Source organism: Rhinoderma darwinii, chromosome 3 (assembly GCF_050947455.1).
Source record: "Rhinoderma darwinii isolate aRhiDar2 chromosome 3, aRhiDar2.hap1, whole genome shotgun sequence".
NCBI classification, from domain to species: Eukaryota; Metazoa; Chordata; class Amphibia; order Anura; family Rhinodermatidae; genus Rhinoderma; species Rhinoderma darwinii.
This window is the reverse complement of record NC_134689.1, coordinates 222,397,329-222,414,760: the sequence shown is the minus strand read 5'-3', so window position 1 is coordinate 222,414,760 and position 17,432 is coordinate 222,397,329. Positions and strand designations below refer to the sequence as shown.

Here is a 17,432-nt window from a genome sequence, read left to right as displayed (position 1 = left end):
TGAAATAATGGAGCTGTTTTCTCCTGAAAACAGCTCCATAATTTCAGACGTAAATGCAGTTATCGTGTGCACATACCCTTACACTTCAGAACTGTCCTCTTCTACAAGCCAAATCCCACTAGCTTTCTTTCAATCCCTATCTACTGTATGCTGGGTGTAGACATCGGCCATCACCACCAATATAAATAAGTAGATATGATCACAAAGAATTTTTCTGTTTAATTCAAAAAGCTCTTATTATACACTATCCACAATAATAATAATTTTAATGTCACACTAAGACAGAGATAAAACAACCGGCCCGCTTTGAGTCCCATGCATCGTCTCCTGACGTCAGTTTTAAACTTCAGACATGCGAGCTGGTGTTCTAAGTATCTGAAACGACACTAATCTACTTAAAAAGCAGGGTAATATTGCAAATAGTTTGCTTTAGGCTTCGGTCACATCTGCGCTAGGGCTCCGTTCCGACGTTCTGTCTGAGCTTTCCGTCGTTACGGAGCCCTGACAGACTCAAACGGAAACCATAGGATCCGGTGCCAATGGTATCCGTTTGTCTGCGTTGTGGAAGGGTTCCGTCGTTTTTACTGAATCAATAGCGTAGTCGACTACGGTATTGATTCCATCAAAACGACGGAACCCTTGCATAACGGAAATCAATGGTTATGGAAACGGAAACCTATGGTTTCCATTTGTGTCTGTCAGGGCTCCGTTCCGACGGAACGTCCTAAAGGACCCCCAGCGAAGATGTGTACGAAGCCTTACTTATATTGATCTTAAAATATATTCTTTTTCTTCTCCATTCATGTTCAAGTTTTACTTCAGAATGTCCAGGTTTCTTGTTATCAAAAAAAAAAAAAAGCACTCTACCTAGATAGAATCAAGCTGTAGGGTCACATGTCTTATAGTAGAATTGCGCTAAATTGCACTGACTTTTGGGCCTTATATAAAAAAATACATTGCCTAAGTGAGATTTTTAGTTTTGCTACATGTCTTTTAATTTACTCATATAGTTTGCAAGACATATAGAGACAAATGCTAACAGAACGTATATACTGATAAAAGGATCCGTTCGGTTTTCGACACCCGAAATACAGATAAGGCCCCATTCACATCGCGTTTGTGCTATCCGCCAAGCGTATACTATTTTTATAAAAACGTGTACCATTTAAAACTTATACAAACGTGTACCATTTTCTGTTTTTTTATAGTGTGTATGTTTAGCGTATACTCATACGTCGGTATAAGTTTCTGTATAGAAAAAAACGGATAGAATTACTGTATGTAAACGGATACAAACGTATAGCATTACGTTTTCATTGAGATCAATGTTAAAAAAGTTATGTCACGTATGCCTTTTTTTTTTTTAAGTACAGAATAGCATAGCAGACTACGCTTTTCAGTACTTCCAAAAAAACGTATCCCAACGTAAACCTCAACAAACATAGACCAAATGGATGCTATTTTGGTCTACATTTGACCCATTATAGTCTATGTATACACTGAGCTATACGTTTCAATACTTTTTTAGTGTTTAAAAACGTCTACGCTCGGCGGATAGCACAAACGCGAAGTGAATGGACTGGCAAATATGCCAGTTGGTACAGAGCCTAAATAAGTTAATTGTGCACAATTTTAATGACATTTTCCCACAAAACGATATATCAATCTGATCCGTTTTTCATGCAGGCAGATTTAGCAGCATGTTCCATGTGACAGGTTTGCTTTATATGCAGTAGTACGGTATATGTCTATATCTCTCTGACTGTGTTTAGCTTCTTAATTTTAACATATAGTTACTTATGTTGTAGCTGATATTTTGCAGTTTGTTAGTTTGGGTTCTGAGTTCTTTCTGTTCCAGTAACAGTTTGTCCTGTTTATCCTATACATATATCAGCCAGGACATAGTTCTGTACAGTTCCTACCCAGTTGGCATAAATAATAGTCACAGTGACGGCTTATTGTATAAACTGAAGGGTTCTGGGAATATGGCAGAAAAGTTATGTAGTGTATTAAGCTAAGGTCATCTATTACCTATCTAACAAACGCTTGTTTATCTATTTTTGAGAATTGTTAATGACAAATAATTTATAATAAACACAAGAAACACAAATGAAGAAGATTCACCTCATACGGTAAAACCTTCCTGTACTACCAAACTAATGAATCATCTCTGGTGAATCCATCTATGAGCAGAACGCTTGTACACAAAATTAGTTTTGTGAGAGACAGAGTATTTAAATAATTTTGTATTAGGAAAACATTCCCCGCATCATCTGTTGAGGCTTCGCCTGTAAACAGGTTATCTCTGAGAACCTGATAATCTGCAGCAATACGCAATGTTCTCCAGAGGTGTTTGGTAGAGATTTCCCTGAGAAGAAAAACAGATGTGATTTGAAAAGATTTGCTTTGATCCAGATGGGTTTCTTTGCTGTGAATATATTCTATCATTTAAAAATGAAAATATTTGTGTTAGTCACTGTTTTCCAGAAAGAAAGATTTAGAATTCTTTGTATTGTAGATATTTTGCAGTTAAAATAAAATTGCAATGCAAGAGCCCTCCGCACTGATAAGCTAGATGTGGCAGGTATATGCAATATTGGCTGGTTCTGAAACAGCGCTTACAACACATTTGGTTCCCCCGTAAAAAACACTTGTTTCCCCTTCCCTGTATATATATATATATATATATATATATATATATATATATATATATATACATATACATATATATACACACATATATACATATGTATATACATATATATATATATATACACATATATACATATGTATATACATATATATACACATATATACATATGTATATACATATATATATATATATACATATATATATACATATATATATATATATATATATATATATATATATATATACATACATATATATATATACATATATATACATACATACATATATATATATATATACATATATATACATATATATATATATACATATATATGTATATATATATGTACATATATATACATATATATATATGCAGTAGATTTATATCAGCCACGGAATATTTATCTGTTTGCATTTCATATGATGCAGTAACCAGCAGTAAACATGCCTTCTATTGTAGCTATTTCTACTACTTGAATTGGGAAACAAAAGCAATGAGTTGCAATACATATCACTGGTTTCTACAATCTCTATGTGTTCTTCATTTGAATTGTTATGGATGGAATGTAAACATATTTTATGACATTCTGTAGCAGATGAGAATGATATCAAGTTACCAGAATTATCTCTAGTATCTTTTATATTGTGTAAAGGAAGGTCTGGAGTTGGGAGGCACTTAGTAGAGGGTCCGTGATTTGTAGTGGTCCATAAGGCACAATAAGGTGGCAAGAAAAGATGGAGGATGGATAAGAGTATATAGGGGAGGCATGTAGTTAGAATGTATTAGATTGGAAATAGCAAGTAAGAGCTTCAAAGTCATTTTCGAATAGCATCATGTCAACTAGTCAGGAGGAGACTTTGAAAGGAGGTACTTTAGTAGTTAGAGGAGGTATTTGGAATATTGATGTCCCCAATTCTTTTAGTGATCTAAGGAACATTAGTGATTTTATCCCTACTGAGTTGAGACATTCATGGAAAAACATTATGGCAGGAAATCATGGGTTTCAGGTGTCCAGGTGTGGACGTTTTGTACAATATTGATTATTTATGGCCACAAAACAATTTACTGGTTGGGAATACTTGGTGAAACTCTACATTTTATACTGGGCAACAGGATTTGCAACTTTGTCTTTTTGTGTATTCTTGATTGATTTGACATGATGGTGTGTTGTTTGTGGTAGGAAAATTTTATAATCAACGAGAAATGTTCCACATGCAGGTACGGATAGTGTTAATTGTATTCACTTTTACATCCACAGGGTATAGGACAGTACAGCAGTGAGCATAGAGTCAACACGCTGATAAATAAATGCCAACCTGAACTTGAAATGTCTCAACAGAACAGAATAGGTCAGAATGACCTAGTATCTCTGAAAAGCAAACTTACAGCTGTGATGTACATAATTATATCATCTTTGTTGGCAGAACTAGCATAAAAGATTATTGAGAAAGGAAAACTTCATGTTTATGCTTGAAGGTTTACTTTTACCTTACAATATTCCTCCTGTTCTGTTTGTATGCTCATATCGAATGAACGTACAGATGTAGCCGTCTTTATCTCGGATCCTTTATCTTAACTTTTTCAATGGCTTTTCAATGGCTTTTGTTGTGTGATATCACGCTGCTCAAGTTATAAGAGTCAAGATAAAGATGGCTACATCTGTACTTCAAGATATTGATCAGCAGGTATAAACAGTTATTGTTGTGCTATTGTCATTGCATTATACTAAATATTGTCCTTAGGAAGAAAGATGCTCTCTCTTCATAGTTGGAACAGCAATCTAATCCAAATTTAATAGATATCTTACTTTTTATTGTTTATTTAAAAAGAACTGGTCTCTATGTCAGACTTATGTGATACCCTAATACATCTATAGTTTGGGGTACAATTATATCCACTAAACTGTCCCCCAACTGCCAATGGGGGACTGAAAAGAAAGCACTTCTATGTTCTGAGTTACCTCAAATATTCCAAGATCTCTTAGTAAAGTGCAGAGCACAGGTTGGTTTTAGAAAATAGATGCCGCAGTCCGTCTAGACAAGTCAGTCCACCCCGTCTTTAGTAAATCCAAAAAAGAGCCAATGGACGTCAGCATCACTTTCAGCTTCTTTATTTCGGCATAAAGCTTACAAATAAAAAAAAAACATTTCTGCCTATACTGCGGCCTTTCTCAAACCAAGTAAGCTTTTACTCAAGCCTCAGGAAAGGCCAAAATGTTGCATTTTTTAAAAAGGTTTTATGTCTGAGTATGGAAGCTTTGACGTCCAATAACTCTTTTCTGAATTCCATGATCTTTGTCAGTCCTTATGATCAGCTGAGAAGAATCATTTGGTATCTGCTATGTCAAAATGTGTAAAACATGAAGACTGTTTTTTTTTATTTATTTAAGGAAATAGACTCAAAATGTAAAGTCTTCTATTAAATACAGGTTATAAAAAATTACTTACCCTCCTCATTATTAATAATATAATTAATATAATTATTAATATAATTATTTAAATAGCACCATCTTCTTATTGTACCAGGCAGCACAGTGGCAGGAAGAAGTAAGAACATAAAAAGTCCAAGAGAGTAGGAGACAGCTCTTGCCATATGATTTTACAATACAAAGGATCATGAAATAATAGTTCTGTATCAGATTGGAATAATTAAATCCACAATGCTCTGCATAACACACCGATTAAAGGGAACCTGCCACTAAGATAGGAATAGGGAGAAATGAACCTGTCATAGGGTTCAGAATGGAGAAGGCACAAGGTAGCCACCTTTGGACACATCTCCCCGAGACCGGCAAATTATAGGACCCTGTATAAGTTACTATTTATCCTAAATGTGGCAATGGTTATTACATTATTTTTTACTGTCCATGCTTTACATCCCTGTCTCTTACTTATGCTGCCCTCAGATAGAACAGCACAATCTTAGTGACAGGTCCCCTTTTAATCACATATTAGATTTAAACGTAATATCACTCAATGTCACAGGTCATATAAAGTGTTAACACCAGGCTAGAGTAAGTAATGCACAAACATCTAACTGAATATCATGTGAGGATTTGTGGCCCCTCTGTGTTACAATATCCTAGTGCCATTGTATATTATCTGGAGCAAATTAAACTCGAGGTATTGTTCCTGTTACTTTTAATCAGCATCATAAAATAATACTGTTTATGGGAAGTGAGTCAGATTATACATTTCCTAAATTGATTGGGCAGGTTGAGGAAATGATCGTCGTAATAATAATTTGCATTTATATTGTGTCATTTCATTTGCCTAAACCAGATCCATTTTGGTATGCAGGAGGATTTGCTCATAAATATAATTATTCAGGCTCCCCTTTTCACAAGCGGGATTCATGCAGCTGGTTTATTTGAAGGGTCGAGAGGGAAAAAAAAAACGGATCTTTCAATTATTAGTTTTTCTAGACGTTTTAACCTCTTAAGCACAAGGAGAAATTCTGCAGTGTACAGCCGGCAGTCTCTGTAGACTTGAGTATTTCAATGCTGAGCTTCTCCACAACTAGTTTAATATGATGCTTTGGAGGAAACAAATCTTGATTCATATTTAACAGACTTGATAATCCGTTTACTGAGGATATGCTGTTTTAAAATGAGAGGTACTGCTACAAAATACATGCCTTTAATATTCTAATAGCTAACTGCACGCTCATTCTGGTTTCAACCATGTTTATTGGATTTATACAGGCACAGAACACTGCTTACTCTCTACTCTTTTAAGGGTGCACTGGCAGGTACTACTAAATTTACCATGTAGGCAATCTAGGCATCTGCCTAGAGAAGCATAGTTTAAGGGGTACCACATATAATGAACACATAATGTGATAGTGGGAATGCAGCTCTGACTGGAGGCCACACGTCAGAGGTGCAACTTGAACCTCCTGGGCCCTAATGCACAATTTGTAACAGGGCCCCCCACCTACCATGCTCCATATTGATGTATGCACATTTGATATCACATTGCATTTAGGACCTGAACTCTTTTTTGCACATTCTGTATCTAAGTGCATTCGGACTCTTACAGTGTTTCCCAAAGTGTTTCCAATTTTTCTGCGTGCCAAAAGACATCTGGCATTGGAAGATTGTTCTGCCTTCTGAAAGGTTTGCAAGCATATCAATATTTGGCAAATGTGAATTTTCAGATGAATTCTTGGTGTGATGAAAGGCCTGTTTTGTGGTTGAGAGGTTTAATTTTCTGGTCATTTCAGCACTACTCATCTCCTTCCTTTACGTTTAAATTTTTTTTCTCCGCACATTTCAAGAACGACCCCCTGATGTCTTTCATATTCTAAACCATTTAATCTCTGTACTGAAGCGTATGGCCATACAGTAAACTTCATTCTGTTGAACGAAATTAGCATACTGCATTTATCATCACATAGAAAGATTTTAATCAGCTTATGCAATGATCTGTAACTGACCCCATGATACCTAAATGAGTGAAATAAATTTGATTTTAATTTTTTTCATATACTCCATTTTTAGTATATTAAACTATGAAATTGAGTTGGTCTGTGTTAATACAAACGGGACCTTTAATATCTCTGGTGCAATTACTTATAATTATGGAAACTGCCAAAATAATCTTTGTGGAAGGGGGTCTGTGACCTAATTAACTCTTTCATTATTAAACAAAAAGGGAATGCCATGTGAAAAGAATTAACAGTATTACAATCTGAAGACCGTAATCCCTTCCTTAACAATTACTTCACTTTACAATGGTTTGTTTGTGAAAAATGAGAGTGTACACAATGTCCAGTACTTCATCTTAATGAATTGTGACAATAGGCAACCAATCGGCGCTTTGTTTATTGGTACCACAGCTCTTCAGCTCTATAACATGTGTCTTCTACGTCGTACCATCTTTGTACTGTTGTATACAGCAGAATATAAGGGTTGGTCACCACTGTACAGGAAAGCTGGAGATTATACCCTGTATTACATAGGGCATCATTTCCATGCACCCAGTTAAGTGATTGGCAAACTTGAACCCCTCAAAATAGTTTTCACTAGCAGGGAACCCCAACTCCTGTTCCTACCTCAAAGAAGCTTTGTGTAGGAGAAGGTAAAGCATTGTATGATTTTATATTTTGTCCGAGATTTGCTAACCCATTTGGCTGGGAAGAATTTATGAGCAGTGTCAGTTTGTCCCTAACGTAAAAGTGACAGCTCTTGCCGCTATCGTCTGGGAATCCTATGCCGACACATGTAAAAAAAGATGCAATTATATAGCCGCATGGAATTCTGGGAAATGGTCTGGGATTTCAAGTAATCAGTCCTGGTGCCTATATCTATAGTGATCGTAAAGAATTATATACAGCTGCTACTTCAACACTGACCTAGTAAACAGGTAGCTATTCAGTGCACATGTTAGTCTAGGAAAATCATGTCAGTAAATGTAATGTTCTATTTAAAATGATGGCACCGTATGGCTATTCCCTTTGTTAGCATTGCCATTTAAACATAGTCAAGTGGTGTAAGATTTAGCTCAGAAGCGCCACCTTCAGGAGCATAGGACACAGCAATAAATTGTGGGCACTGAAAACCATAGCAAGATGGCACAATATAAAACAGATGCAATCACATATTGCTTAGCCTGTTTTCTAAACATTATATGCATCAAATATGACATATTACATATTTGGGAATAATGTTTCAGATCAGATCTTATTTGACACTGGAGCAATGAAGAACAATTGCATATTTACTACGACAATTTACTACAATGTTATTGTGAGGCAGAATGAGATTCATGAGTGTTTAGCCTTTCGTACCGAAAATAAAAAGAAATTTACTATTTTTAGCGGTTAAATACATTGTAAAAGTGATATATAATATATTGCAACACACTTTAAAATCACCATTTGCATACTAGGTGCATTTGCCATATCACATGAAATATGATACATTCTTCCATAAGTGAAACATACTTGTATCAACCTGAGTGGTCTTTTGTGAATTATAATGATGGGATGGTGACCTGGGGCCCACAGCTTCTCCACTTATCTCTATTACCTGTAGAAACATTATCGGTTACCTGCGATGCTAAAAAGTGTCCCTGCAGCTACTCTACAAACATAATTGAGCCATGAGATCGTAAGGAAGAAAAAATAGATATATGAATGTAGTATGTATGTATATATATATATATATATATATATATATATATATATATATATATACATATATTTATAATGAAGATGGTGTTTGTCATAATTTAAGTTATTGTTTTTCTGTTTTGAACAGAAGTGTATGTATGAAATGCAGTGAAAAATATTATTTTTTGTAGTCTGTTTTTATTTTTTGACTGTAGTTTTTTTAAATTTTATTTTCTGTACATGATGACAGGTGGCAAACGTCTTGCCTGCGCTGCTGTTAACAGCATTTAGTGGCCAGAGTGCAAAATGCAAAAATATGTTTAACATAAAATCTTAATCTAAACAATAGGTAATTTTCTGATAAGACATTCCTTTTAGGGCAGGTTCAGACGTGGTAGATTTGCTAGAAAAGTGTTAAGGCCCTTTTACACTGGGCGATTATCGTGCAGACGAGCGTTCGTATAACACTCGTTGCCGATAATTGCCTTGTGTAAACAGGACAGCGATCAGCAGATGAACAAGCAAACGCTCGATCATCTGCTGATCGTATCGTTTTAAAAAAGTGAAATATGATCGTTGTCGGCAGCACACCTCCCTGTGTAAACAGGGAGATGTGCTGGCGACATGATAATAATGTATGGGGACGAGCGATCGGAGTAACGACCGCTCGTCCCCATCCATAGCTCCATGTGACAGGAGCAAACAATGTCTCGATCGGCGTTCGCTGCACTGGCCGATTGTGGGCCAGTGTAAAAGGCCCCTTAGAAATGTACTTTTCCTTACATTATATAACATATTTAACCCCTTCGCGCACCACTACATAATAGCATGTCGTGGTGCGGGGGATGATGTATAGAGCGGGCTCACCTGCTGATCCCGCTCCATACTCTATAGGTGTCAGTTGTGTTTTACAGCTGACACGGGGAACTAACTGCCAGGAACAGCGCTGTTCCTGGCTGTTTACCCCTCAAATGCTGTGGTCAATGTCGACCGCAGTATCTGAGGCATTAAAAAGAGAGGGATGGCCTCCTATGACAGATCATCGGCATCCCCACAACACTATCATTGGGTGCTGATGGTTACCATGGCAGTCCAGGGGTCTAGTGAAGGTCCCCAAGTCTGCCTTCACTCTGCCTCTGTTGAGCCCTGCCTGTGGCCAGAAGCCTGTAAAAATTACAATATACTGCAATACATTAGTATTGCAGTGTATTGTACCAGCGATCTGACGATTGCTGGTTCCAGTGCCCTAGGGGGACTAATAGAATGTGTAAAACAAAAGTTAAATAAAGTTATTAGTAGTGGAAAAAAAAAAATACAATTTTTCCTCTAAAGTAATGTGAATTTATTTTCCAAATAAACAAAATTGGTATCGCTGCGTCTGTAAAAGTCTGAACTATTACAATGTACCATTATTTAATTCACATGGTGAGCGCTGTAAAATCTAAAAAGTTTAAAAGACAAAATCGCTCTTTTTTGGTCAACTTAATGGTACAAAAAAATGTAATAAAAAGTGATCAAGTAGTTGTATGTAACAAAAAATAGTACCAATTAAAACTGCAGCTCTTCACACAAAAATATGCCCTCACATTGCTCAATCGATCAAAAAATCTAAAAACTTATGACTCTCAGAATGATGCTGTGCAACAAAACAATTTTTTTTAACAAATAGTTTTTTCTTTGTAAAAATATAAAAAAATCTATATACATTTGGTATCTCCGTAATCGTATTGAGCCGCGGAATAAAGTTACGTTTTCGTTCTTACTGCACGGTGAAAGCCGTAAAAACGAAGCTCAAAAAACAATGGAGAAATCTCAGTTTTTTCCAATTTCAGCCCGCAAAGATTTTTTTTTTCAGTTTCTCAGTACATTATATGGTACTTTAAATGATGCCAATAGAAACTGCGAATCCTCCTGCAAAAAAATAAGCCCTCACAACAATCTATTGATGGAAAAATAAAAAAGTTAGGACTCTTGGAAGGCGGGGATTGAAGAAGGAAAATGAAAAAGCAACAAATGGCTTAGTCCTGAAGGGGTTAAAGAAGGAGCATAAAAAAGTTTGTTTTTGCTGGATTCTGCTTGGAAATGACAAACATGTATAATCATTCATAAAATGAATCAATTTTGTGTTTTTGTTAAGGGTCTGCAGTAATTGTAAATGACCAATGAATGTCAAATAAATTAGTTACTGAAACAATTGTTTAAATTTGTAAGCCAGCACCACGAGCATATAATACACATTTGTAGCAGGTTTTCACTAGTTATAAAAATTGTATCTCCGGGCCCCATGCATGAAAACGCTTTAGAGAGTCCGCATTGCCCATTATAACCAATCGGTGTTTACGTTTTATTTTTCCAGTGCAGTTTATAGAATGGAAGCCAAACTCTGATTGGTTGGCATGAGTAACAATGACATAAAACATAAATACTTGTTGGTTGCTATGGGCAACAAAGTCACAAGGACCAGTGGGCAATATTGGAGTATATAATAAAGTAACTGAATATCTATGTAGCAGAAGAATGTAGAATGTAGAACCGTAGTTAACAGTATAATGGTTTGATTTGTTAAGGAGGGACAAAATGATTTAGCAGTTGAACGAGGGTGCAGTGTTTTACTGATAGGAAGTCAAGTCCAATATGCTTTCCCCTATGGTCACTACTTTATTACCTGGCATGACCCTTCCTTTACGTTATCAGAATGTTTTTCTTCTACATTAACTCGAATGTTATGTTGTTTTTTTGTCGTCTTGCTTAAAATATCATGACGCCAACTGTGAGTAAATTTACTGACAGTTGGCCGCCCTGGTCATTCAGTTATTTTAGTACATGTGTTGTATGAACTAGAATGGGTTCATAAATCCCATTTTTCACTAGACAATAATTTATCATCATTTTAGCCCATGCCTGGAACCTATTTTAGGGCATTTCCTAATCCCTCTCTCTTTCTGATCTGCAGGTTGTTGTTTTGTAACGTTTTATACAAGAAAAGCAGCACTGGAAGCACAGAATGCATTGCACAATATTAAAACTTTACCTGGGGTGAGTACATTCTTCTTCTCCTTGACACTGTGTCATGATTAAATGTCATTTATTTGTTCTGTTTATTGCTAGGGAATAGTTCTCTTTCCAAATAACCAATGAGTACATGATGAAGTGTGTGCTGCTGAAAATGACTGGGCAGCAATGGAATGGACTTATGATGGTTTCGGGCTAATCCCTTAATTGTCTCAGTCAGATGGCTTTGTGTACAATACAGTGAATGTACTTTAGGCTTTATCTGGGAAACAAACATTACCTCAGTACCTTACCGGTATAATCCAGTCTATTTTTTGGCTTATGTGTATTGAATTTTTAGACATTTTCTTCCGTTAAAACCATGAAAGCGTTTAAGTCTTTAGGTAATGAACTGTAGATCGGTGCCAATGCTGAAGAAAGATTTTGAAGGTAAGAAGGCAGGAATTCTGATTATTAGGACTGTTAATGATATAATTAATAATTAAAGCGTAACTCTACTCTAACTTTATACACACAGTTTGATTCAAATAAAATAGCTTTGAATCCTCTATATGTTTTTCTCTTTTTAATTTTCCCTAAGGCTGGGTTCACACGACCTATTTTCAGACGTAATAGAGGCGTATTACGCCTCGAATTACGTCTGAAAAACCGGCTCCAATACGTCGGCAAACATCTGCCCATTGCTTTCAATGGGCTTTACGATGTACTGTGCCGACGACCTGTCATTTTACGCGTCGCTGTCAAAAGACGGCACGAAAAAATACAGCCTCGTCAAAAGAAGTGCAGGACACTTCTTGGGACGTAATTGGAGCCGTGTTTCATTGACTCTATTGAAAACAGCTCCAAAAACGCCTCAAAAAACGTCTGAAAAGAAGCCTCAAAAGAAGCTCCAAATTTCATTTTCAGGGTATGTGCACACGGTAGCAGGCTTTTACGGCTGAAATGACAGACTGTTTTCAGGAGAAAACAGCTGCCTCGTTTCAGCCGTAATTCCTCCTCCTCACATTTTGCGAGGCTTCTCTGACAGCCGTAAATTTTGAGCTGTGCTTCATTGAGTTCAATGAAGAACGGCTCAAATTACGTCTGAAAGAAGTGTCCTGCACTTCTTTTGACGAGGCTGTATTTTTACGCGTCATCGTTTGACAGCTGTCAAACGACGACGCGTAAATGACAGGTTGTCTGCACAGTACGTCAGCAAACCCATTCAAATGAATGGCCAGATGTTTGCCGACGTATTGTAGCCCTATTTTCAGACGTAAAACGAGGCATAATACGCCTCGTTTACGTCTGAAAATAGGTCGTGTGAACCCAGCCTCAGCTTCAAAAACGCCTGAAAATCAGAGGCTGTTTTCTCTGAAATCAGCTCTGTATTTTCAGACTTAATTGCCGTTATCGTGTGCACATACCCTTATAGTGCAGGCCGTGGCATTTCAGGTTATCTAACAATATAGGGTATGTGCACACGATAGCTGCCGTTTACTTCTGAAATGACAGACTGTTTTCAGGAGAAAACAGCTCCGTCGTTTCAGACGTAAATGCTCCTCCTCGCATTTTGCGAGGCGTCATTGACGCCCGTCATCTTGAGCTGTTCTTCATTGAATTCAATGAAAAACGGCTCAAATTACGTTGCAAAAAAGTGTCCTGCACTTCTTTGCCGAGGCAGTCATTTTACGCGTCGTCTTTTGACAGCTGTCAAACGACGACGCGTAAATGACAGGTCGTCGGCACAGTATGTCGGCAAAGCCATTCAAATGAATGGGCAGATGTTTGCCGACGTATTGGAGCCGTATTTTCAGACGTAATACGAGGCATAATACGCCTCGTTTACGTCTGAAAATAGGTCGTGTGAACCCAGCCTTACAGTTATCATGTCTGGATGATGACTACCACTGTTTACAGAAAGTTCCATCTGCTATACAGTACACTGCCTCTCCATGCTACACAGGATTGTTGTATGCCCCTCCCACTCAGGAAGCAGGAAGCATGAGAGGACTGCACAGGAAATGAGGCAGTTTAAAAAATAGAAACATGGAAAAAAGGAGGTAGAGTTAAGGAATACAGCCATAGACTATAATGCATATAACAGCATATCTCCTGAGTGAAGTCGATAGAGGTCAAAATGAACAAGCACAATATTCTACAGAGTACGGTATCAAAAAAGGGAAGCATCCTGGCTCCTCCGATACTATCATTGGATGTGTCTCTATGACATGTCGGAATTTAGAATCAGTTATGTGAAATTAGAATCATTAAACTCAATATAATATGTGAAGTCAGATGTCATTCAGTAGCCATCATTTTATACTCGAGCCAAGGTTTTCTTACTAGAACACTATGGGCAAATCTGACACGTGTCATGCACCTTCCCATCTGGCCCTGCACTAGGCATAACACAGTGTATCAGTTTTGCTTAGTGTTCCTTGAAGGGGAGGGACACACAGGGCAGATACGCTGCATAAAAGTACACAGCGAAATTGTCCCTGGAAACCGCAGAGAATTCCGCCTGAAAAAACGCACCAAATTGTGGTACAGTTTTTCAGGCAGAATGTCCGCTGCGGGAATACTGCAGGAAAAAAGAACGTTTATACTTGAAGCCCAGGCATTGTCATGGCGATGTGTCCCTTTGCTCTGAATACAGCCAGGCCTCCTGGGATAATGCTGTAGTCCATGTGACCGCTGTAGCCTTTGATTTTCTGCAGCAGTCACATGGGATGAAGCGTCATCCTAGTAGGCCAGGCTGCTTTCGGAACAGAGGATCATGTCACTATCACAATGACCGGGGGTAAGTATAAGCTTTTTCATTCATTTTAGATTTTAAAAAAAAGCCTTTTATTTCCTCATTAGCAACTTTTGCAGCGGAATTGCAGCATTTCAGCCGCAACACATAGCTGTGTGGGGATGAGATTTGTTCAAGTCTCATTCACACTACTGCTACTGTACTAAGCTGCAGATTTTCTGCAATGAAATTCGTTGTGGAAAATCTGCAGTGTATATGCTTTGTGTATCCCTACCTTAAAGTTTCAGACAGTGTGGTCTTCAAACTTTAGAATCTAATGTAAATAACACCATAGCTAATACAGATTATTATTATTTTTGACCTTTTTATCCATAGTTTATTTGTCCATCAAAAGTCAAATAAATGTTCTTACATGTGAATATATCCCTTTAAGTGAAAAAGAACATTATGATTAGGAAGGTGGTATGATGGGAATACTGGTTGTCATTCTAAATATAATAATGATCCTGATTCCTGACATATTTTCATTGTTTTTGACACATCATTTTTCTCAAATGGCCTCTAGCATTATTATTAAATTGTTCGATTCTCCAGATACTGCCCAATTGTGCCTTCCAGTGTCAGCATACCTCACTACAATTACAGTCAGTGCTTCCAAGATTACTCAGGCTGATATTGAGAAAATATTGCACCATGCAATTCATGGGCAGCATCTGTGTTCATCATGACCAGTAGCCACTTAGTAAATAAATATGGCAGTCTTTCAGAATAGATGCCATGCACAGTATCATTTAATTGGATAATTTAGCATGAGCTGCATTAATTGGGTTAGTAAGCCTTTGAGATATTAAAACCTGACGCTTTTCCTTGGAGAATGATTATCATCTAAACAGCAAAAATGCACAGAGAGTTTTTCTCAGTCCTGCAGCATTCGAATATTGGTCTTATATGCAGTGCCAGCATACTGGAGATATATAAACAAGTGGTACATGCCATTCCCTACTTTATTCTGTCTTTTTTTTTTCTTCAGATAAGAAACAGGAAAAAAGGCTTTTTGATCTATCAACATAAGTTCCAATTCCCTCTAGGATTTCTTGTGTTTCAGAATACTGTGCTTATCACTCTGATTTAGACTACTCAAATGTCTACTGGAAAGTTGGCACTTCTAAATATATACGCTACAAATTTGGGAGTGAGGAAAAAAGAGTTCACCAAAATGACCTGAAATTTATCTTATGTAAGGGTATGTCCATATTAGCACTTTTTTTAGTATGTTTTTTTTTTCTTTAAAAGACTGATCATGATAGATTAGCTGGCGGATGCTGTTTATGTCGATAGGAAGAACTGCTGCCAAACGGCATTAGCTTGCAGTAATCAAAGGACATACTACAAAATAAATGCTAGTGTGGATGTACTTTAAGGGTATATCATTTCTTGCAGAAATTTCTGCGACTTACCCATTCATCTGAATGGAGCTTGCAGAAATACCTCCTGCAGTAAAAACCCTATTCACATGTATGGAATGGAGTTTTTGGTCACACATATTTCTGCAACAAATTTGCCGCGTGTGAATATACCCTTATTTAGTGTACTGGGAGAATACAAAAAATCTACTCATCATGTTAATTCAGAAACATGAGGTCTCCGGAACATATGGGAGCTATATACAGTAAACATCTGATAAATGGGCAGGCATCAGAATTGATGCGATGTGAGATCGACAAATTGTACCGACATTTTTTAATAATACATAGCACATGGGAAGTTATAGCATTTTTAGGGAACCTTTGAATAATATGAGCGCTAAAACTGAGACAAATGAAGATTTTCTTTTTAGTGCAGTGTGCATAATTTGATCAACAACACTAGAGGGTGCATGGATCTGTATAATTAAAATGTTAAGAAGCATGAGATTGCAGAATCTATGTAAGTAGCTGCCTGATCAGGTGAAGGTGTCAGGGACTTAAAGTCAGGGACGCCATCAGGTCAGTACTCTGGGGCCTGGCCACAATGATGAAAAATAGGGGCCCGCCTCTCAGCTGCTTTAAACATTTCAATCAGGGCCCCAGCGTTAGTTACTTGGAGTTAGGTAACGGACCCTGCAATGTAACGGGGCCGTTCTTTACTCTGAAGTAACTAACGCTGGGGCCATGAGAGGACTTACAGTAAGGGAAGATGCAGCATGAAAGCAGAAGCTCCGTGTGGAGAGAGCCGCCCACCAGACAGGTCCTTCTCTACAAGCCGACTGGACCTGCAGGCTGGTGAGTGTCCCCCCCTCTCCATCCTGCTTCCCATTCCCATACCTCCCAACATTCAAGTATCACAAAGAGGGACAGATATTTTTTTTTCCTTTTAAGCCACGTCTCTAATCCCACCCAATCCCCGCCCATACACACCCGTTTCAGCCCACACAGTATCATACTGCCTTAGTGCCTCCCACACAGTATAATACCAAATAGCTGCACCCACACAGTATAATGCCCTCTAGCTGCCACCATACAGTATAATGCCCCCATAGATGCCACCATACAGTATACTGTCCCATAGATGCACCCATACAGTATAAAGCCAACACAGATACCCCATGCAGTATAATGCCCATACAGATTCTCCCATGCAGTATAATGCTCATACAGATGCCCCTATGCAGTATAATGCCCCAAAAAAATTCCCTCATACAGCATAATGCCCGCATAGCTGCCCCCATACAGTATAATGCCCCCTTAGCTGCCCCTTGTACCAGTGCCCTTGTAGATAGTGACACAGCGCCCATGTAGATAGTGCTCGTGTACATAGCGCCACAGTGTCCCCTGTAGATAGTGCCCCTATATAGTGCAACAGTGTCCATGTAGATACTGCCATTTCCCCTTGAAGATAGCGCCGCCACCCCCCCCCTGTAGATAGCACCATTGGGA

At 37.7% G+C, this 17,432-nt stretch overlaps 1 protein-coding gene across 24 annotated transcripts in view; it reads left to right on the top strand.

Moving 5' to 3' along the window:
- The window catches only part of CELF2 (CUGBP Elav-like family member 2), a 433,449-nt gene that overhangs the window by 228,049 nt on the left and 187,968 nt on the right, over positions 1-17,432 (top strand). For all 24 annotated transcript variants that reach the window (XM_075857459.1, XM_075857452.1, XM_075857444.1 and 21 more), the window contains exon 3: positions 11,722-11,804. In XM_075857459.1, coding sequence (XP_075713574.1) covers positions 11,722-11,804 — 83 coding nt within the window. The remainder of the gene's footprint in view (positions 1-11,721; positions 11,805-17,432) is intronic.